Source organism: Mercenaria mercenaria, chromosome 4, assembly GCF_021730395.1.
Source record: "Mercenaria mercenaria strain notata chromosome 4, MADL_Memer_1, whole genome shotgun sequence".
NCBI classification, from domain to species: domain Eukaryota; kingdom Metazoa; phylum Mollusca; class Bivalvia; order Venerida; family Veneridae; genus Mercenaria; species Mercenaria mercenaria.
In genome coordinates this window covers 43819501-43836892 of record NC_069364.1, presented here as the reverse complement: position 1 = coordinate 43836892, position 17392 = coordinate 43819501, and the positions used below count along the sequence as shown (strand labels likewise).

Here is a 17392-nt window from a genome sequence, read left to right as displayed (position 1 = left end):
AGTCGAGTAAAATGACAACTACTAGATGGGGGTGATTTTTTGTACACAATAAAAAGGTGTCCTTGAGTCAACACCCCTCATTATGTCCATTCACTCTGTGTACATAGGGTAATGCACTGATGTTTCAATATCATAAAATCAAAACTAAATACATTGTCTTTAAAAACACAAAACATTTATGTAATTTTCACAAGTGTTTTTAAAAATGCTGGCTTGTAATCAAGACTGGTTGAAATAAATTAGCAATTTCTTTAAAAAATGAAGAAATTCTTGTAAATGAGTTCAAAATCAACAGCCAAGACACATATTCCAGACTTTTCACCACAAATATTATTTGTTTCCTCTATACATCTTTCTCCAAAAGTTTGATAAGAAAAGAAGAAAGAAAACAATAAAACAGCATGGGTGTTGACTCAAGGACAGTGTTGAATCAAGGACTCTTGATGATATATATAAAAGGTGTATTTTTTATAAAGATAGGCTTCTATGGTCTTATTGATAGAATTTCAGACTCCTGTGTTCCGACTAAATATGGATCTGGGGAGCCCATTCCTTTGCAATTATCACAACATATTTTCCTTACGACAACACTTTGTTTACAAATGGCGTCTGCGAGACCAACCGATATTTTATGAAAAGTTTATCTTGTGACATAATGTAAAATATATTTCCTCTACTTTTCTATACATGCTAGATTCTACCAGATTTTTTTTCTGTCTTAAAATATGAGTCGATTTATAACTGCGTTTATTTTACCTGCAAAAGATTTGACAGGCACGAGTAAAAAAATATGATCAGATCATATGATATAGACAAAAAACATTGTTTTCATTCTAAATCAGTCCAAAAGAATGAAAACTATTTGGTGAAATATCAGCCCCTTACAATTGATATATACCTTCTACACCAGACGAGCCTGGGTAAAATGGGACATTTTGGTGTTTGGCGATGAGAATTTCACACATTCAAATAACCTGTTGAACAGGGCTTTTTCAGGGGGTTTTGGGAAAAAGGCCCCTGGTCGTATTGGGAATTTTTAACGCGGTAAATTGTCAAATTTGGGAAAATATACTGACAAATTAAGTGAGTTTTTAATCAATATATATTAGTTTAAATTTTCAGTTTCAAGTCTTACTGGTAGACAGTAGATCTATCCCCTTGTGAAATTTTGAGAATTTTTTTTTTTGGATTGTGTTCCAGTATTGCCTAAAAATACAGTAACTCTTTATTTGTCATGCTAAAGGTTTTGTTTACAGTTTGTTTTCACCAAAGTTATAACTGAAATTATCCAAAAAGTATAATGGCAAAGTGCGCGTATTTTCGAGAGTAAAAACTGGGTCGCGAAAATATGTGACAATTGATTTTAATGGTATAAGAACTACCGGTCAACATGTTTTGGGTACTTTATACAGTTAGTATTTGTGTTTTTTATGCACTTTGAGAGGTTTTTGCATACAAATCATACATTTCTTCAGCAAAATCTTGTAATCATTTTTTGCCAAGGTTACAGACGGTCATGTTACTAAAAATAGAAACGAGTTGGGTTTTTTCAACATTTTGTTTGATTTACTTGGCAAACAAAACTAATTGTGCAAGAATTATTGAAAAACAGGAAGTAACTGATTTCAGTTGGGAAATTTTTCATTGGATTGGGAATTTTTTGCTCCAGATTGGGAAAAATAGAGCATATTTGGCATTGGGAATGGGGCCGAATATCGGCCCCGTGAGATAGCGCGAAAAAGCCCTGTTGAAATTCCCATAAAATGCGCAAAATTTTGGTATGATGGTATTAAATGCCTCCGCTACTATTTTCTATATAAAATTAACAACTTATAACATATTTTTATCAAGATTTCTAGCCTTTCCCTTACAGAAGCAAGCCTCTGTGGCGTACATGCTGCGTATTTGCTGTGTATATGCCGCGAACACAGTAGTACGCCAGAGGAGTACATTTTACATACACCGCATGCCGCGTACATGCCGCGTACTATTTCGACGAGTACACAGCATGTACGCAGGAGGTCACTAGTACACTTCAAGTACGCAGCACAGACTCTGAAAATTTAAGGAGTACACTGCATGTATGCAGGAGGGACTTGTACAAGAAAATAGTACACTGCATGTGCACCGCAGATACTTCGAAATTTATAACACTTAAATTTAGTTGCATTAAAGTTGTTTCCCCTTGATGCAGTTACGCCATTTTCTTCAGATGTTTACCAAATTACATGCTACAAAAATTGATTTATTTCATTGAAAAATGGATGAAGAAAAGCATACTAATTTATTTGATAACATCAATCTACATTATTTTGGTAAGGGTAAATACTTATTGATGCATGTCACTTATCTTTTTTCTGTTTTTTTCTGTCCAAATGATCAGCATTTGCATTAGAAAGTTGGTGGGGTAAGGAATTTACATTATCACAGCAGTTTTGCCACAAGAGTACACAGCATGTATGCAGCAGGAGTACACAGCATGTACGCCGCAGGACTCGGGCCAGGAGTACACAGAATGTACGCTGCAGGAGTACACAGCATGTACGCCCCAGGAGTACACAGCATGTACGCCGCAGGGGTAGTACACCGCAGGCTCATTTGCATGTGAAAAGTGTATGTGCCGCGTACATGCTGCGTACTATTTCCTGCATACTAAATTCCTCCAGCGTACATCCTGTGTACTATGTAGTCCACAGCATGTACGCAGCAAGTAGTACGCGGCAGAGCTCATTTGCATGTCAAAAGTGTACTACAAACGTACTATTGGTGTATGTGCGGTGTATATCCTGCGTACTATTTAAAGCCCTTGATTTCAGTACACATGATCATGTACGCACCATATACGCTGTATGTACACAGCAAGAGTACGCAGCAGGCCTTTTTCTTCTGTAAGGGTTCACTTCCTGCAAGACTACCCTTGTCTTGAAGGTCTGTCTTTAGGCAATCAAAATATACCCAAAAAATATGGGGTTGACGATAATGCAGTGAAACCATGGTCACGTGACTGAGACACATGATGAAAACGCTAATATTGCGTAGGTAGACATCAGGAAATACCTACTTTCACTTTCATTTTACAAGGCAGCTTCAGATCAATTTTTGAAGCATAAAACATAGCTTAAAATCATCTGCGGACATTCCTTTTTACAATCAAGCATCAATAAAGCTTATATCTGGCATGAAAATGGCCTTTACTGCACTATATATTGATATGGACTACATTCGAGTGGACCACGGAGGCATATCCGGCTAACTGCCCCTTCATGCCTAAAATCCTTACAGGAAAAAACTTATGAAGTCGCGAAAATTGTAGTGAATGGAGACTGAGTCAGTAAGGCCTAAAAAAAAAAATTCTTTGTTTCTGGTAACATGCTCAAAAAAATTAGGGTAGGTAGGTCAGAAATTTTTTTTTTTTTGGAATTTTTTTTATTAAGGGAGACTTTTTGGAAATTATTTTTGTGTCAAAAAATGAATACAAATAAGGGGGTTATGCCTTTAGAGCATCAGTAAGTTGATTTCTAACATCACTGACCATGTTTAAAGCATAAAAAGTGCAGTTTTACAACTTTTTGTGAAAAAGTTGAAAAAATTATCCTCCAAGGCCATAAAAACATTTAGGGTCGGGCCAAAAATTTAGGGTAGGTCGGGATACCGGAAACAATTTTTTTTTTATGCCTAACGTGTGGTACCATCTACGGGTATGCTATTTAAATCGCTTTCCACATAGTTTCCATTTATGATTGGATGCTGCGATCCAATCAAAATGTTTGTTAGAAAAATCTGTTTAGGTACGTCACAGGTTGGTCGGATTTTCTGAGAAATTATAGTTGCGGAGAAATTATAAAAATAAGAAATGTATTGTAAAAGTGTGAATTAAAAAAAAGGCAGTGGTTAGGATTACGGTACCGTAATCCTATTACGCAGCTGCTATTATGGTACTGGAAGTTGATATTTTAAATCGACACTACTTTAAAATATACTACAGTACCATCCATAGTAATTCCCAACTATTTGATTTATGCACGCATTGAGTGTATAATATAGTTTAACCTAGGTGTATAGAGTACCATTCAATGCGTGTGTACGTTCAGTGTGGGAGAATTAATGTTGACTGTGCTCTGTTACGTAAAGCATCCAGACAATTCAATTTTGTTTACACTAGTAAAAAGTCACTGCATGCATTTCTGTAATTTCATATCCGTTTTTGTATGCTTAAAAATTATCAGACATGCATATATGCATTATTTCAAAGCATAATTTATGCTAATACGCATCTTATCTGGATCGAGCCCTGACTTGGCAAAGTTAGAAACTGGGTCATGTGGGGTCAAAAACTAAAATCAAAGGAAATGCTTGTTAATAATGTAGAGGACATATTTATGACCTTATCTTCATGAGACTTGGTAAGAATGTTTATCTTGATGATTCCCATGCCAAAGTCGACACTGGGTCATGTGGGTTCAAAAACTAGGTCACCACTCAAATCAAAGGAAAAGCTTGTTAACACTGTAGAGGCCACATTTATGACCCTATCTTTATGAAACTTGGTCAGAATGTTTATCTTGATGATTCCAAGGCCAAGTTTAACAGGTGAGTGATATAGGGTCATCATGACCCTCTTGTATTCATCTTTACCAATATCTAACTTACTCTAACTTTAATTTTCACCCAATTCATCATTTTCAGTGTCATGTACGCATTCTATGTCAAACTTGACAAGACATATAAATATTGCAGGATTAGAAATCGACGGGAGTGACACATAAATGCATAATATCTTACAGAATGTCAGAGGTGATTAACAATAACAATACAGATGACTTGGGTACAGAGACAGATGTTACACACCAGAAGAGCTTGGCGATGCAGGAAGAGAGTATGGGGCCACTTAGGGAAGACCTTGCTGATTGGATCGCTAAAACTCTAGGTATATCCATGGTGGTCCAGCATGGCCATGGAGCCATGAAGTTACTATAGTTTATTTATGTTTGAATGAATATCTGTCTACATTTTTAAGGAAAATTGCTACAAAATAAAATAGAGGAAAAACAAATTAAGAACTTTCTGGATTAGAAACTGTCTACAGAAGAGTTTATTGACCACCCTGATAGAATGTGATACACTCAATCCAAGTATTAGGAAAATCTATTTTGGCTCTGTTTTCTTTTTATTTTAGTATACATATCAAATTAAGGAGACAAGTTTTGTTCAGCTGTTAATGTTTAGGCATAATTATTAATGAGCTGCATCAAAGATGGTTGTTTTTTTTTCTTCTTGTTTTTTACAGGCTACATTTGATCAGTTTTCGCAGTTTCATAACTAATTTGCTAGGATTTGTTTTAAGTTTACCTTATTTGAATTAACAATTTTGAAAATGAGTTGTGTTTTATGATTGTAGAAATTGATATATCATCTGGGAACTTTATGGATGTGTTAGACAATGGTGTGTATTTGTGTGATCTGGCAAATGTGATTCACAAGAAAGCTGAGGAGTGTGTGCAAGAGGGCAAATGCACTGAGGTAAGAATCAGTACGAATCAAAATGAAATTGTTACTGTTCATGGGAGACCAGCTTTCATGGTTGCACCATTCCTCAAAATAAAATCCCAAATAAGCAATAGTTTCTTTTCTTTTATCTATGAAGTTTGAATTCCACAATTTCATATCCTGTTGAAAGACAACCGTATTGGCAGAAACCACTAATATATACTTTCCTTTGAAATGGAGGAGGCTGAAACTGCATGTTATTATGCAATAAAATCACTGTGTTTCAATGTTATTACCTCATAGGGTCATATATCATTATATTGGCATGCCTGAAAAGAAGATCACACAAAACAGGCAAATATTGGTGGATATCATCAAGGATGTAGGAAGATAATTCTTGAATTCTTGTTGTTTTAAAAATCTAAGTGATTTATCTCAAACAGTGATTTTCTCTTGAACAGAATCATTGTTTATCATTCAGACGCATATTATTATATCACTCGGGCTGCACCCTCATGATATACTTTTTCACTCCAAACAGTGATTAAATTCAATGACATAATCACTGTTTCGGATATTTAATATATTTTCATCTTAATAAACTTGTCTTAATATTTATATATACTGTTTCTATCAGGAAATACCAAAAGTACATCTAAAGTGTAGACGGAATGCTCAGTCTGGGAGCTGGTTTGCTAGAGACAATTCAGCCAGTTTTCTCAAGTGGTGCAAATCATTCAAAATGCAAGACGATTGTTTATTTGAGTCGGAGGATTTAGGTAGGTCTCGGCAAAATATATCTTGACAGTTAATGATTATGTAGTCAGTCCTTGATTATTTCCCACATTTTTTTGTCATCTAAAAATGTAAAATGTGTCTCTATTTCTTGAAAAAAAACACTGTATAAGAGTAAATGTTTTCACTGTATAAGAGTAAATGCATTATATAAGGGGCCTCCATGGCCGAGTGGTTAAGGTCGCTAACTTCAAATCACTTGCCCCTCATTGATTTGGGTTTGAGCCTCACTCAGGGCGTTGAATTCTTCATGTGAGGAAGCCATCCAGCTGACTTACGGAATGTGGGTGGTTCTACCCCAGGTGCCTTCTCGTGATGAATTAATGCACGGAGGGGCACCTTAGGTCTTCCGCCACCATTAAAGCTGGAAAGTTGCCATATGACCCAACATGTGTCGGTGCGACGTAAAATCCAACAAAATGCATTATACTTGCAATACTGGAAATTATATGTGTATATTCTGGATTTGTTCAAGTGGTATATTTATTTCAGTGATAGCATTACTGAAGAAGCTTAAAATGCTTAAATAATTTTTAGCTCATTTGATTTTTTGGAAAAAAATGAGTTATTGTCATCACTTGACGTTGCCTGGTTCAGTTTTATATTTAGGTCAGCTTTTCTCCTAAACTATCAAAGCTATTGCTTTAAAACCAGCAACGCTTTTTCAACATCATTAGCTGACTCAGTACAGCAAGAATCATAACTCCATCCTGCTTTTTGCAAGAGTTATGGCCCCTTTTGGACCTAGAAAATACCAGATTTCTAGGTTAAGTTTTATGTTTAGATTTAACTTTTCTCCTAAACTATTAAAGCTATTGCTTTGCAACTTGCAACACTTGTTCATCATCAAAAGCTGACTCTGTACAGTAAGAAACATAACTCCATACTGCTTTTTGCAAGAATATGGCCCCTTTTGGACTTAGAAAGTCAGATTTCTTGGCTATGTTTTATGTTTAGGTCGACTTTTCTCCTAAACTATTAATGCTATTGCTTTAAAACTTGCAACACTTGTTCACCATTGAAAGTTGACTCTGTCAAGCAAGACACATAACTCCATCCTGCTTTTTGCAAAAATTATGGCCCCTTTTGGACTTTAAGTTTTGCGTTTACGTCAACCTTTTTCCTTTACGGTCAAAGCTGTTGCTTTAAAACTTGGAGCAGTTATTCACCATTAAAAGTTGACACTGCACAGCAAGTACCATAACTCTGCATTGCTTTTTGCAAGAATTATGGCCCCTTTTGGACTTAGAAAATTATATTTTCTAGATTGACTCAACCACAGCATCAACGAAAGTAAAACCCCACAAATAATAATTATTTTACTGTAAGTCTTCATCACAGTTTAGAGGTCTCTGTGGCCGCGTGGTTAGGGTCTCTTACTTCTAATCACTTGCCACTCATTGGTGTGGATTCGAGCCTCACTCGGGGTATTGAATTCATCAAGTGAGGAAGCTATTCAGCTAACTTACGGAAGGCTGCTGATGCTACCCAGATGCCAGCCTGTGATGAAATGCTGGAGGGGCATATTTGTGTCGGTGCGACGTAAAACTCAACAGATCATCACAGTTTCATGTTGCATAAGTTTGATAAAATGATTAACAGCATATTCTTGAATTAGATCATGCAATGTTTTGAATGTACATGAGACAATCTCATGGCATGCCTTTTGTCTCTCAGATTGTAGGATGTTCTGGTGAGTATAAAAAGCACAGTTTTAACCGGACAAAAAGGTTGTGCTGTGTGCCTACCGGTAAATGCTTGCAAATGTTTTCATTTTATTAGTTAGTTTCTTTAGACAGATTCAAAAGTACGTATGTAGTTGATAGAATAAACTGCATTTATGCAAGTTTACCATATTGACTTAGTATTACAGAAATTTGGTTTTGTAAATAACATAATGAAATGCTTAGATGATATGCTCAAGGAGTGTATGCATTTGATGCTAATGCGTATAGCACAGAATTCCTTCGTGCAAAATTCCTTGCTAATTTTTGTACAAGCGGACATAATTCCTCTTTAAGTATTTAAAACTACATGTAAAAATGTAATGCTATTCCTGTATTGTTATATCAAATTCCAAAATGCAAGTAACAGTCTACATCTTCATGTTTTACCATATGAGCCGCACCATGAGAAAACCAACATAGTGGCTTTACGACCAGCATGGATCCAGACCAGCCTGCGCATCCGCGCAGTCTGGTCAGGATCCATGCTGTTCGCTAACGATTTCTCTAATTGCAATAGACAATGAAAGTGAACAGCATGGATCCTGACCAGACTACGCGTATGCGCAGGCTGGTCTGGATCCATGCTGGTCACAAAGCCACTATGTTGGTTTTCTCATGGCATGGCTCATATGTTATGGAAGACATTTTTTACATTTGCATTTAAAATGTGTGTATTGATCTTAGTGTGTTGATTTTCTCTGTTGATTGATCAATAAAATGCCTTGTGCATCTTCTGTTAAGTTTACCCTAACATAGGTAGTATATACTAAATAAAGACTCATAAAAAGAGGTTGTTGAAATGGGCATACTGCCAGATGTAAATTTCAAGACCATTAAAAAGTAAAAATAAAAATGAATGTCTTTCGTATCAGAAATATAAAACACTCAGTTTCGACCAAATTGTAAGGTATATTGGATTCATATTTCATATTTGTAAATATGAGCGATTGCTGATATAGTTTGTGTTAACATAAAATTAACAAGTTTGTTTTATTTACTATGCATTAGATTTGAAATTGTACCTACATAATACATGTATGTCTAAACATAGTATAAATGTGTATAGTTTTTAAAAGAAAAGTGGAAGTTTTTTTTAACAATCTGACGTTAGTGAAAGACATTTAATTATAAATGTAGCTGTAAATATACAATTTTACACCTGATGGGGGTTTTCCTAATGTAAAGTAAATGTCAATTAAACTAGAGACTAGCACAGTTTTTAACTGATGAGCACAGGTTGTGGAATAATTCCAGGTTTTGTTGGGTAGCTCATTGTTTGGTCTGCCCAAAAAAATTTAAAACAGTGACATCATGGGTGATCACCAACCTTCTGCAGTCCACATGGTGGAGGCAAAAAGAGTTTACAGTAACCAGTTCTGAGTTAATGAGCAAAGACTTTCAGTGTTCCAACCACCTTTAACAAAGTAGAAATTCAGAAAAGTCAGTTATCAAAATGTCTGTAAGCCTTCAGAGAAGTTTAAGGACACTCATTCTTTAAGTAGGGTTCTTTCAAGATTTCTCAACGGTTTAATATGATTTTATTTAAGAATTTCAAATATTCTCAAAAAGTCACTTTTTTTCTTGATGATTCCTTTGTCCCCAGATTTTATCTTTGGTAACGTAAATGTTTTCTAGCGGCTAACAAATTACTAACTGTGTTAAAACATGGGTTTCCATGTAAGTGGTCTTCTGTCATAGTTTTTAAATAATAGCTTTTTCATTTTAAGAGTACGCCTTCTTTTCCCTTTAACTGCTTCCAATTATGTTCTTATGTATTCAGATATAATTCTAGAACTTCTTCATCATTTACAGTATCCCACAAGTCAGAGCGTCAGGTGATAGTGACGTTGCTAGAACTTGCTCGCATTGGCTACAAGTTTGGATTAGAACCACCCAATATTATCAAAATAGAGAAAGAACTGGAGCAGGAGGAGCAACAACCAGAGGAAGCTCCGCCCCCAAAACCTAAGCCGCCTCCTTCAGCTAGGTCAAGACCACTAAATTTAGATGAAGAGGTAAATGTGTATGAATTAAAACAAAAAAAGAAGTCACAATTGATTGTAAAAGGTTTTCTTGGAAAAAGACTCGCAATAACACAGAACACCAGTACCAATAATAATCCTTTGTTCATTTCATTTATTCATATCTATTGAGTGGTCATTATATTTCTTTTACAGTCTTATTAGATGTATAATGTACCAGGTAATTATTACTTTTTTGCATGTAAGAATGCGTATCGGACCTCTCGAAACTGGTTACTATATAATAAACAAAAAGTTAAAACTTTCATTTTCACAGTATATTAAAACCTTCATCTGTTGGCCCAAATACTTTAATTCAAGCATGTTTTTGACTTACCGAAGTTTTGAGTTTCCAGGTTTCTATTTTGTATTGAACAGAAATTCACATAGATGGCATAACAATTTAATTTATTGAATACAGGTACGGAAGATGGCAGCAAAATGTCAGTGTTCAGAACATGTGACTAGGATAAGAGAAGGAAAATATATGGTGTTTGGAAAAGCTGTGATAATTAGAGTAAGTTTTATTATAGAAATGTTTTAAATCCAGGTGTTACAGATTGTTCGGAAAGAGTAAATGCAGTGGTCCAGTGAAAAACACTGATTACGAAACCTGGGGTTGCGAGTTTGGTGGCGGGGTGCTTTACACCTGGCATGCAAAAGAACCAGGGAAGAGGGTCTTCTATTTCTTGTGCTATCCTTCCAATAACATTCCTAACAGTTTTCTGGAGGAGTCGCCCAAATGGATTACTGGAGACTAAATATGCTTACAAACAAATATTGGTTTGAAAATAACCTGCCGTCTTAGCTCAGTATGGATAGCACAGATCTACAAATTACGGGGTCGTGAGTTCGATCCTCAGGCGAGGCATATGTTTTTCGTGACGATTTGATCTTAAATAATTCGTCCTCCACCTCTGATTCTGTGGGAATTTGGCCGTTACTTGCGGAGAACAGGTTTGTATTGGTACAGAATCCAGGAACGCTGGTTAGGTTAACTGCCCTCCGCTACATAACTGAAATACTGTTGAAAAGCGGTGTTAAACCCAAAACAAACAAAAAAAAATAAAAAAAATTCATTTTGCCTACAGTTTGAATTAATATTATAGGAACCTTCTTACAATTTCTAAGTTGAATATAATGATTAATTTTATTTTGTAACACAGTCATCTTTGAGTGAAATACTGAGATATATTTATAAAACAATAATCTGGAAATTTCACACTTACACATGTATGTCACAGACAAAACAACTTTTGCCAACATACACTAAGGAATTTCTAAATTATCACTTCCTCTACTGACTGGTACTAGTATATCTCGCCTTGCTCAGATCTGGTTCAGTTTTACCTGTGATAAAACATATCGTGCTTTGATATTTTTTTTTTTTAATATAATTTATTCAATATGTTTTAAATATTAAATTTTGTATAATTTATTCAATATGTTTTTCACTGGTTGCACGAGGGAAATTTGGAAATTTTGGAAATATGATAAATTCGGGAAATATGATAAAGCCATTGAAAAGGGTTGAAGTGAAAAAATAATGTCTTTCACTCATGAAGCCCAAATCTTACATTTTTCTTATGTCATGACCTACCATGAAAATATAGCACCAGTCTGCTTTTGTTGCTGAAAGATATTTCAGGATTACACCAAAGCAAACAAAAATCATTTGTTATCATTATCGTCATTTTATTGAAATACAGATTCATTAATTTGTGTTAATGTTTTCCAGATGTTGAAAAATAATGATAAGAATAAGGTATATTGACAGAAAACTTGTTTGTTTTGTTCATTTATCTTGTTTACTGTTAATAGTTTAATGAAGTTGTTACTGTTGATAATTTATTTTATTGACAAGAGCAGGGATGCTGTAATCATAATCCGTAATTGTAATCATTTGTAGTATAATTCATTTTGCTAAATAATCAACAGTAATTAAAGCCATTTTTGATTATTTGTATTATGTAATAGTAGTATAATCAGTTACAGATCTAAAACTTGGTGTAATCATCAATTACATTTTCAATTACTTTCTATTACATTGACATTTACAGATTAACCCTTTCACTGCTAAATTTCTATATTAAAGAACATGTCCATCTTTCAATTTGGACTGTAGCATTAACTGTTAAAAGAAATGCATACCAAAAAGATACTGACTGAATGGCGAACAGTGCAGAACATGATCAGACTGCATGGATGTGCAGGCTGATCATAATCTACAGTGGCCGCAAAGGCAGAATCAATTGTGTCCATTATGATAAGGGTTAAGAAGTCTTAAGAATTTCCAAAGTCACACAAGAACTTTAGAGTACTTTGATATATGAACCTCAGACTTGATCAGCACATTGCCAATGGGCAGAAGGTGACCCTTGTACATTTTGAGGACAGTGGGTTACATGTCAAGGTCACAGTGACTGCTCAATATCTTGAGAATGCCTTAACCAGTGATCTTTAGATTTAGTAGGTACAATGCTCATTGGTAAAGGATGATCTAGAAGTTTTTAGAAGGCCAGTGGACAAAAGGTCAAGCTCATTGATTTTGAGCTCCATTGCTTTGCTTTCAGAATTAGAAGGGAACTGGCATTTTCCCTTATACAAATGTGACAATGGATTCCATCTGGGATGAGATGTGAACAGAGCCTACTGTTTCTCAATAGAAAATATATATATATCAATATCAGTTGATTAAGTGTGTTTTTGTGTTTTCAGCTGTTGAAAAATCGCCATTTGATGGTGCGAGTTGGTGGAGGTTGGGACACGTTAGAACACTACCTCATAAAGCATAATCCTGTGTTCGCAGTTGAACATCGACGCAAATCTAGTATAGACTATCTGGAGGGAGAAGACGTTTTAGAAGGGAAATTCTTATATATCAAATCAAAATACAAAACATGAAGTGTTTTCAACTCCACAAAGCCGGTTTAGTGTTAAACATTCCAAAAAAGGGTATTTTCTTATATACTTAATTGTTAAAATTGTTAGAGAATTTATATTTTCTATTTGTTAGAGTTGCTGAATCATTTAAATGGTTGTTTGAATTTATTGTGGTCTGGGAGTGGATACAGATGTGAAGAATTTCAAATTGGAATACAGTGAGATCATTAATATTCATGAGGGACTATTTTTGACGAGTTTTATGGTTGAGTCAACTCACAAAATTCAATCCTTACGAACAAGTAAAATTCCAGAAATTCTGTTATATGTTCAAAAGGTCAAAATCCATGATTTTATATCCTCATGGAAATTGCCATTTTGGTAAAGAACACTAAATTTCTTGCCTACAAAATGAAATTACTTCTGAATCAGTGTAATTGATATTTTGTGTTGGAGCAAATTCATCATCTTTTCAAATTAAGCAATATACCAATAGATAGAATGTGGATTGCTGATCAAGTAGAAAAGGATTTTTAATCAGTTCCGTCCTTGTGTTTATTCTTTATGCTCACAAATTATACATACTCACATTATATGCAATTTAATGGTTGTGAAGAAGCTCCCAAGGTTAATTCAGTCATGTAGTGTATACTTTTGTTATACCCCCACCAAACATGTTTGAGGGGGGTATATAGGAGTCAGTTTTGTCGCGTCCGTCCCGTCCCGTCCCTTCCCGAAATCTATTATCTCAGTTATTACCAAATGGATTTGATTCAAACTTAAAATACATGTTCCACCTTATCACCCACATCATGTGACACAAGGTGCATAACTCTTGACACCAAGTTTTCATGAATTATGTCCCCTTTTACTTAGAATTTAGGGTTAATTTTGCTGTATTTTCACTCTATCTCAGTTATTACTAAATGGATTTGATTCAAACTTAAAATAGATGTTCCACCTCATCACCCACATCATGTGACACAAGGTGCATAACTCTGACACCAATTTTTTTATGAATTATGCCCCTTTTTACTTAGAAATTAAGGTTGATTTTGATGTATTTTCACTATATCTCAGTTACTACTGAATTGATTTGATTAAAACTTAAAATAGATGTTCCACCTCATCACCCACATCATGTGCCCACATCATGTGACACAAGGTGCATAACTCTGACACCAAGTTTTCATGAATTATGTCCCCTTTTACTTAGAATTTAAGGTTAATTTTGTTGTATTTTCACTATATCTCAGTTATTACTAAATGGATTTGATTCAAACTTAAAATAGTTGTTCCACCTCACCACCTACATCATGTGACATAAGGTGCTTAACTCTGACATAAATTTTTTATGAATTATGTCCCCTTTTACTTTAAATTTAAGGTTGATTTTGATGTATTTTCACTATATCTCAGTTATTACAAAATGGATTTGATTCAAACTTAAAATAGATGTTCCACCTCATCACCCACATCATGTGACACAAGGTGCATAACTCTGACACCAATTTTTCATGAATTATGCCCCTTTTTACTTAGAATTTAAGGTTAATTTTTATGTATTTTCACTATATCTCAGTTACTACTGAATGGATTTGATTCAGACTTAAAATAGATGTTCCACCTCATCACCCACATCATGTGACACAAGGTGCATAACTCTGACACTAATTTTTCTTGAATTGTGTCCCCTTTTACCTAGAATTTAAGGTTAATTTTGATGTATTTTCACTATATCTCATTCTGATTGGCTTAGAGCCAAAGGGAAGTAACCTTTTTTGAACTTTTGTATGGAGTTTCTTCACCTTAAATTCCAGGAATTAGTCTATTTTTAGAAATCCTATTTTTAGATTTTCAATATTTTAGGTATTTTTCTAACTTTTTTTATTATAAGTCCTATGTAAAAAGTAAATACATTTTTCTGTGGTAACATGGGTCGGTAAGACACTTTTTTGTATTCACTTTTAGTGTATCTCTAATATTAGAGATTTAATATATTTACTAGTATTACTATGCTAGTATTATACTAGTATTACTTACATGTGGAAGCCCAGGATGAAGTACTCCAAAGACTAAGTATTTTTAAGATTTCTTATGGTTGCCATTCTTCTGTGACAAGACTGTATGGTGGGGGTATGAGTCACTCCTGTGACAGTTCTAGTTTGAGTCTGTTAGTGAACAAAAGATTTTAACTTAAGATACAATAGTCATGTATTACATTTAAAATTTACACAAATTCATTTATTCTGCACACCACATATTTAAATATTTTATTACTTTGATGAATAAATTCAAGATGACTTTGAGTTAGTATTTTGGTTTGAGGGAGAATGGAATGGGGTTGGGGTATGCAGGAGGCAAATTGCACCTAAAAATGGAGTATTGTTTTATTAAAACTATAACTTTTCAAAAGAAAATTACTGACAAGGCACAGATGACTTGTGTTTTAAATAGTTCACACTATGCTGTAAGCTTGGTTTGTAGGAAACAATTTTAGGGGAGTATTTGTAAACAATAAAGGGGAGTTAGGACATATAATTATTTAAAAAGGAGACTGGAATGGAGCTGTTAAAAAAAGTACAAATGTATTGTGAGTTGTCACGGGGGAGTCTGCACATTTTTATCAGTATTGTTTGTGACTAATGTATGTTTTCTGTTCGATATCATAGCTTCATAAGCAACATCTTAGACTTTGAATTATTTTGTTCCGTCCACCTGTTGAGTTGTAAAGAGCAAGGTACAAAAAATAATTATTTATACAAAACATTTAGGCTATTTGTTACACAAAGATATTTTGCATTTATAAGAATAACAGCCTTGGATAATGGTTTTATGGCATTTTGCTTTTAAGCTCACCTGAGCAATGCTCAGGTGAGTTTTTCTGATCGCTCGATGTCCGGCGTCGCGTCTGTCGTCTGGCGTCCGTCGTCTGTCAACATTTAGCTTGTGTATGCGATAGAGGCTGTATTTTTCAATTAATCTTCATGAATATTGGTCAGAATGATAACCTTGATGAAATCTAGGCCGAGTTCGAAAATGGGTCATCTCGGGTCAAAAACTAGGTCACTAGGTCAAATCAAAGAAAAACCTTGTGTATGCGATAGAGGCTGTATTTTTCATTTAATCTTCATGAATATTGGTCAGAATGATAACTTTGATGAATTCTAGGCAGAGTTCGAAAATGGGTCATCTCGGGTCAAAAACTAGGTCACTAGGTCAAATCAAAGAAAAACCTTGTGTATGCGATAGAGGCGGTATTTTTCAATTAATCTTCATGAATATTGGTCAGAATGATAACCTTGATGAAATCTAAGCCGAGTTCGAAAATGGTCATCTCGGGTCAAAAACTAGGTCACTAGGTCAAATCAAAGAAAAACCTTGTGTATGCGATAGAGGCTGTATTTTTCAATTATCTTCATGAATATTGGTCAGAATGATAACCTTGATGAATTCTAGGCAGAGTTCGAAAATGGGTCATCTCGGGTCAAAAACTAGGTCACTAGGTCAAATCAAAGAAAAACCTTGTGTATGCGATAGAGGCGGTATTTTTCAATTAATCTTCATGAATATTGGTCAGAATGATAACCTTGATGAAATCTAAGCCGAGTTCGAAAATGGGTCATCTCGGGTCAAAAACTAGGTCACTAGGTCAAATCAAAGAAAAACCTTGTGTATGCGATAGAGGCTGTATTTTTCAATTATCTTCATGAATATTGGTCAAAATGATAACCTTGATGAAGTCTAGGCAGAGTTCGAAAATGGGTCATCTGGGGTCAAAAACTAGGTCACTAGGTCAAATCAAAGAAAAGCCTTGTGTATGCGATAGAGGCTGTATTTTTCAATTGATCTTCATGAATTTTGGTCAGAATGATTGCCTTGATGAAATCTAGGCCGAGTTCGAAAATGGGTCATCTGGGATCAAAAACTAGGTCACTAGGTCAAATCAAAGAAAAACCTTGTGTATGCGATAGAGGCGGTATTTTCAATTTATCTTCAAGAATTTTGGTCAGAATGATTACCTTGATGAAATCTAGGCCGAGTTCGAAAATGGTCATCTGGGTTCAGAAACTAGGTCACTAGGTCATATCACGTAAAAACCTTGTGTATGCGATAGAGGCTGTATTTTTCAATTGATCTTCATGAATTTTGGTCAGAATGATACCCTTGATGAAATTTAGACCAAGTTCGAAAATGGGTCATCTGGGGTCAAAAACTAGGTCACTAGGTCAAATCAAAGAAAAACCTTGTGTATGCAATAGAGGCGGTATTTTTCAACTGATCTTCATTAAATTTAGCCAGAATGATTACCTTGATAAAATCTAGTCCAAGTTCGAAAATGGGTCATCTAGGGTCAAAAACTAGGTCACTAGGTCAAATCGAAGAAAACATAGTGTATGCAATAGGGATGTATTTTTCAATTGATCTTCATGCAATTTGGTCAGAGTGATTGCGTTGATGAAATCTAGTCGATTTGAA

The 17392-nt window shown here is 34.8% G+C and overlaps 1 protein-coding gene across 2 annotated transcripts; it reads left to right on the top strand.

Moving 5' to 3' along the window:
• The first annotated feature begins 600 nt into the window (after nt 1-600).
• LOC123551579 (growth arrest-specific protein 2-like) lies at nt 601-16830 on the top strand. 2 transcript variants are annotated; one of them, XM_045340619.2, is made up of 8 exons: nt 601-657; nt 4785-4927; nt 5399-5520; nt 6125-6266; nt 9822-10024; nt 10452-10547; nt 11769-11795; nt 12749-16829. In XM_045340619.2, exons 1-8 carry the CDS (start codon nt 632-634, stop codon nt 12932-12934), a joined length of 945 nt encoding a protein of 314 aa, XP_045196554.1. In that variant the 5' UTR covers nt 601-631; the 3' UTR covers nt 12935-16829. The 2 variants fall into 2 exon arrangements, with proteins under 2 accessions (XP_045196554.1, XP_045196555.1); XM_045340620.2 differs by lacking the exon at nt 11769-11795 and having other exon boundaries at nt 12749-16830.
• The last annotated feature ends 562 nt before the right edge of the window (nt 16831-17392 follow it).

Bases quoted from the DNA above. Each gene is read 5' to 3' on its own strand.
- LOC123551579 (XM_045340619.2), top strand. From the start codon at position 632: ATGAAAAGTTTATCTTGTGACATAAT. The intron at 4,928-5,398 runs GTATATCCATGG...TTATGATTGTAG, and splicing joins TTGGATCGCTAAAACTCTAG to AAATTGATATATCATCTGGG. The intron at 5,521-6,124 runs GTAAGAATCAGT...TGTTTCTATCAG, and splicing joins AAGAGGGCAAATGCACTGAG to GAAATACCAAAAGTACATCT.